Source organism: Sinocyclocheilus rhinocerous, unplaced genomic scaffold (assembly GCF_001515625.1).
Source record: "Sinocyclocheilus rhinocerous isolate Xijiao unplaced genomic scaffold, SAMN03320098_v1.1 scaffold1131, whole genome shotgun sequence".
In the NCBI taxonomy this organism is placed as follows: domain Eukaryota; kingdom Metazoa; phylum Chordata; class Actinopteri; order Cypriniformes; family Cyprinidae; genus Sinocyclocheilus; species Sinocyclocheilus rhinocerous.
The window spans coordinates 52,160-57,440 of NW_015638568.1; the positions used below are offsets into that span (position 1 = coordinate 52,160).

General features: G+C 36.3%; 1 protein-coding gene across 1 annotated transcript in view; it reads right to left on the reverse strand.

Annotated features, from left to right (window-relative positions):
- Window positions 1-5,281, reverse strand: part of LOC107749795 (proline-, glutamic acid- and leucine-rich protein 1-like) — a 19,015-nt gene that overhangs the window by 7,072 nt on the left and 6,662 nt on the right. Inside the window, exons 11-15 of the mRNA XM_016564972.1 lie at window positions 3,812-3,925; window positions 3,295-3,439; window positions 2,495-2,657; window positions 2,352-2,407; window positions 2,048-2,272 (exon numbers count right to left, since the gene is read on the reverse strand). Of these exons, the coding sequence (XP_016420458.1) occupies window positions 2,048-2,272; window positions 2,352-2,407; window positions 2,495-2,657; window positions 3,295-3,439; window positions 3,812-3,925 (703 nt within the window). The remainder of the gene's footprint in view (window positions 1-2,047; window positions 2,273-2,351; window positions 2,408-2,494; window positions 2,658-3,294; window positions 3,440-3,811; window positions 3,926-5,281) is intronic.

Sequence of the window (5,281 nt, forward strand, 5' to 3'; positions counted from 1 at the left end):
TTTAACACTCCATCTCACTCCTTCTAACTGCGGAGTATTGTATGCGCTTATCGCCAGCAGTGATAGCTACCTTACAGAGCCCTCGTTAGCTTCCTAGCCTAGCCCAGCCTGTTTTCTCGGTTTCTGATCTCTGCCTGTTTTCCTGGATTTATCCCTTTAGTCTCGCCCTTTTGATTCTGTTCGCCGTTCGTTGACCTTCGCTAGCCCTAGGATTATTCTTGTGTCTTGTCCGCCATATACCTGTTTGCCATTGTTCGACCCTGCCTGTGTTTCTGACCTCTCTGCTTTAAATAAAGCTTGCACATGGATCCACACGTCTCACGTCTCGTCAGCCCCGTAACAATAATTCTGTGAAACGACAGGGGGGTGACTCAGATTAAAGGATTAGTTCACCCAAAAATGAAAATTCTGCCATTAATTACTCACCCTCATGTCGTTCCAAACCCATAAGACCTTCGTTCATCTTCGGAACACAAATTAAGATATTTTTGATGAAATCCGAGAGCTTTCTGACCCTGCATAGAGAGCAACGCAACTGAAACGTTCAAGGCCCAGAAAGGTACCAAGAACATCGTTAAAATAGTCCATGTGACATCAGTGGTTCAACCGTAATTTTATGAAGCTTTGATAACACGTTTGTGCGCAAAAAAACAAAAATACCGTCTTCGTTCAACAATTCTTCTCCCCCGAGTTACCATCTACCGCCATTATTGAGAGTAACACTCACATGAGGGTGAGTAATTAATTAATGACAGAATTTTCATTTTTGAGTGAACTATCCCTGTAATTGTTCTCCAAACCATCAGAAAGCAGCGGTGAGAGGAAGTAGTTGCTAAGTAGTTTGTCAAACAATCGTTCTGTGAGAAGTTTACAAATAAATGGATTTCTTCACATATAAACTGATAAGGTTGTGAGTCATTTTGGAAGACACTACTTAAACCCACACAAAAGAATCAAAGATTTGTGTAAAACCCAGTAAACATGAGATGAATGGTACAACACACAAAAAAAATCTTCAGCTTTTGGTTTTATTGTACATCAAATAAAAAAACAAATAGTGTTAAATGCTATTTAAATTAATTCTAATTTTAATTTTAGATAAACTTTCTAATTTGAATAAGCTTTATATACAACAAAATACACTTTGCATTAAATAAATACGTTTTTATTTTGTAGTTTTGTATTTCCTACAGGGCAGGTGAAGGGAAGAGGTACGTAAAATGAAAACTGAAGTTTCTAAGCAGTTGTACACATCTAAATGTTTGGTTTTGTTTGCATTCAGAATAGGTCCAGATAGATTTCAGCCTATAGGGATGCCTACATTGGATGGCCAATTTCACAGGTATTTTGTGTATTTTCAAAATACAAAATACTGTATTTGTATTCAAATAAATTTTTTCCCACACAGTATTTTGTATTTTATTTGAAACACATTTTCATGTATTTATGCCCATCTCTGCAATATGTAAGAATCTAGCTGAGAAATACAGTTAATCAGCAAACAATTGAGACCACTAGAGCGACTCCCTCTAGTGGATAACATTTAGATGTATTTGCATTTTAACAAAACAACAAAAGGGTATTTCTTAAAAAATAAATTTAAAAAAAGATATTTGTTAGGTTTCAAAATATGAAACACATATATTGGTCTAACACCCTTTCTGGCAGTCAAACTGATTGTTTATTTGATAATGTGATGAACTACACAGGGTTATTCTGCTGGAACATCTGAATGAACTTGATAGGAACTGACCTCACATATCTATGTAAAATGACCAAGACCAGTTGAAAAAGTGGCTTGGCCAAGAGAATTCTGAGAAAAGCTCTATTGTCATTTGTATATTTTGAATTTGTATCTAATACAATGGAATTGAGATATTTTTAGTCCAGGAAGTCAATGCCAATTTTGCATTGTATCTGACTAAAGATCAGATATATAAATATTCCACCTAGACATGTTACACTCAGATTCAATGGACAGGGTTTTCCAAAGACTGCAAAATTAACATTTTTAACCCCAGGTTTTTAATCAAGGATGTTCACTTACCATGATGTTGTGATCTCGCCGGCCGTGGCTGAAGGCAGACACAGCGCAGGAGAGGGGAGGAGGCCAGCGGGGAGAGGGCACCAGCACAAGTGCCAGTAAGAGGCGGTAGAGTTCTCGGCGAGGAGTAGGGCTGCCATACTGGCCACTGACTGCACCGACATCCAGCACACAGTGAGACTGCTGCTGCAGACGCACACACAGAGGCACCACCAGGTCTTGGATCCTCTAACAAGGGATGGAGTGTTTAGCACAACTTTCCATACTTGTAACATAAAAAGACATCAAAACAGAAACATGAACAAACCTTATGCAGATCTTCTTTCAACAAAGTTCCACTGGTCAAAATTATCTGTCTTAATGCTGTAAAAGTAATCATTCTTCATCAGTAAATAATGTTTATTTTTGCCAGTAAAACTTAAACTTCACTGGTCGTCACCAAGCACTCACCCCGAAGAGCAGCGACGCATGTGTCTTGATTGGCTAGCACATCTCCTTTCCTCTGTAGTGATATTCCATCTCCCATTCCCAATCCTTTCGTTCGATGAGGACCTGACTTGCCAGCAGAACCAATCAGGTCGTTCATGGACTGTGACAGTTGTCCGGAACGGAGCTAGACAGCAATAGAAAGAACCATTGGATAAAGATACTTCAAGCAGGGCTACAATTTAATGTATTAATTTTGTTTAAATATGGTCTTAAAAATAAGACAACATAATGCCCAAAGATGACTGTGATACATTTGGGGTCAGTTTCACATGCTGACCAAGGCTGCATTTATTTGATCAAAAATACAGTAAAAACATAATAAATGTAAAATATTATTACAATTTAAAAATACCTTTTCAATTTTAATATATTTTGAAATGCAATTTGTTCCAATGATAGCAAATCTAAATTTTCAGCAGCCATTACTCCAGTCTTCAGTGTCACATGATCCTTCAGAAATCATTCTAATATGACAATTTGATGCTCAAACACTTCTTATTATTAGCAGTGTTGAAAACAATTGAGCTGCTTTATATTTTTTATTTACAAACTGTGATGCAATCTAGGATTCCTTCATGAATAGTTCAAAAGACTAGCATTTATATGAAATTGAAATGGTACTGTCAATAGATTAATTTAGTGCATCCTGGCAGAATATAAGTATTCAATTCTTCATATGTACTATACTCCCATTTTCACCAGGAGGCTCATCTCTAATTTCATTCCCTATGATGGTTCTTACAAATACCCTTAAAACCTACCTTGACTGCTTCTGATGCTGGCGTGATGTCACCCATCAAATGAGTGAACAGGAACTCTGTGTGGGTGGGGCTTGCCTGAAGCAGAGAGGCGCCTCCTACTCTTACCCATAGTTCAATGGTACGGTACACGGTCACTCGCACTGCACTGTAGGTAAAACAGAACATCATATCGTCAAAAGGTTGGACACTTGACTTAAATAACAGTGAGTGAGCATACTTAGTGCTTCATTCAATGTGTTTCTATTTGTTGATGTCTTCAATTAAATCTGATTACAATTGTTCATAGGAAAAGCATTTCAAAAAAAGTTAATAACAGATGTAAAAATGGTAATCAAGTTACCCACGATGAATGTTAATACAAGGAGCAAACAAGATCTTTTTTTTTTTTTTTTTTTTTTTGATGGGGTTTTTTTTAATCCATAGCAAACAGAACAACATGGCACAAATGTTTGCACACTCGCATGAGCTTTCGACACTTTCTGAGGGTTTTAGGAAACGAATGGTGTTTCTGTAATACCTGTACGCTCTTTGCTGGCCCAGACTAGCCTCAGGCAGAGGTGTCCATGCAGACAGAGACTGTGAGAGAAGCCTTGTGAGCACACCGCTATACTGGACCAGTCCACCACCCACACTGTACGAAGGAAAAAAAACAAAACACATTACACCAGCTACTTCTGTACATTTAACCAGCAACCACCGACACAATTCATTAATTAAAAATCAAGCAGTTATGCAATTAATATAATATTAAATATTGAAATGCGTTGCTGGAACTCTTCCACGGTTTTACTGAGAGTGTCACATGCATAGATTGAGTCTAATGTTGTGTGTTATGTTATAAATTTTTGTTTATTTAAAAAGGGTCATTTTTCAGGCCAAACTTTGTACCCTATTTGAGAAAAATGACAGGTGATGGTGTCAGGGGTTAAAGCAAAAAAAAAAATCCTAAGCCTTAACTTTTTTCTGGGGGTTGGGTGGTGGACACATACACAGGGTTATTTGGCGCAAAAAAAAAAAAAAAAAAAACATTATTTGAAAATGATTCAAATAATTTTCTTTTAAACTAACTAGTAACATATTTGCAATTGCCATTAGCCCTTGACAGGCTCAGACTACAGATTATGGTGGGCTATTTGAAACAGCAATACCAGGAAAGGTTACTCAAAAAAAACAACATTATTTGAAAATGATTTTCCTTGAAACTAACTAGTAACATATCTGCCCTTGCCATTAGCCCTTGACATGCTCAGACTACAGATTATGGTGGGCTATTTGAAACAGCAATACCAGGAAAGGTTACTCACTATAATGCAAACACATGCAACATTTAGGATGCTTTTGATATCAAGTTTTGCTAGTTAGATTAGTCCTTGTCCAAAACATGAAATTTCTGAAATTGTTTTGTTCAAAAGAAATAGTAAATTAAATACTAGGAAATGAATATAAAATAGGAAATATACAAAGACAGTTTACTACAGAAAACTACAGTTCAATTAACAAAATAAAATGCTCCAAGAACTGGTAACTTAAAAAGGGTTTGTACAGATACTGCAAAATGAAATTCCAGGACTTTCAAGGACTTTTCAAGCACTACTCTTTTGGTTTTCAAGGACTAAAATCAGATCTCACTTATCACTTATAAATAAATATTGTTATTATCTTTCAAATTCTAATATATAAACTAATAAAACAAATGGTACAAATAAAGTGCAGCACATGCAAAGAATGCAATGACTGTGGCAACTTTAACATTTGAAAGGATACTATGGCAAAGTTATTGCTCTCCTTATTCAAACTGATTTTTTCTTTCACAAGTATATGATTGACCTGAAGAATGAAAGCTAGGCTATATCATACACTTGGAAAATTATGAGCTATATCACCGATTATCGACACTAACGTGACAATAAACTTAGCTCACGAGATGAGACAAAATACAGATACTTGGTTCACTAGAACGTGACAATATTTTAATACTATTTTTAAG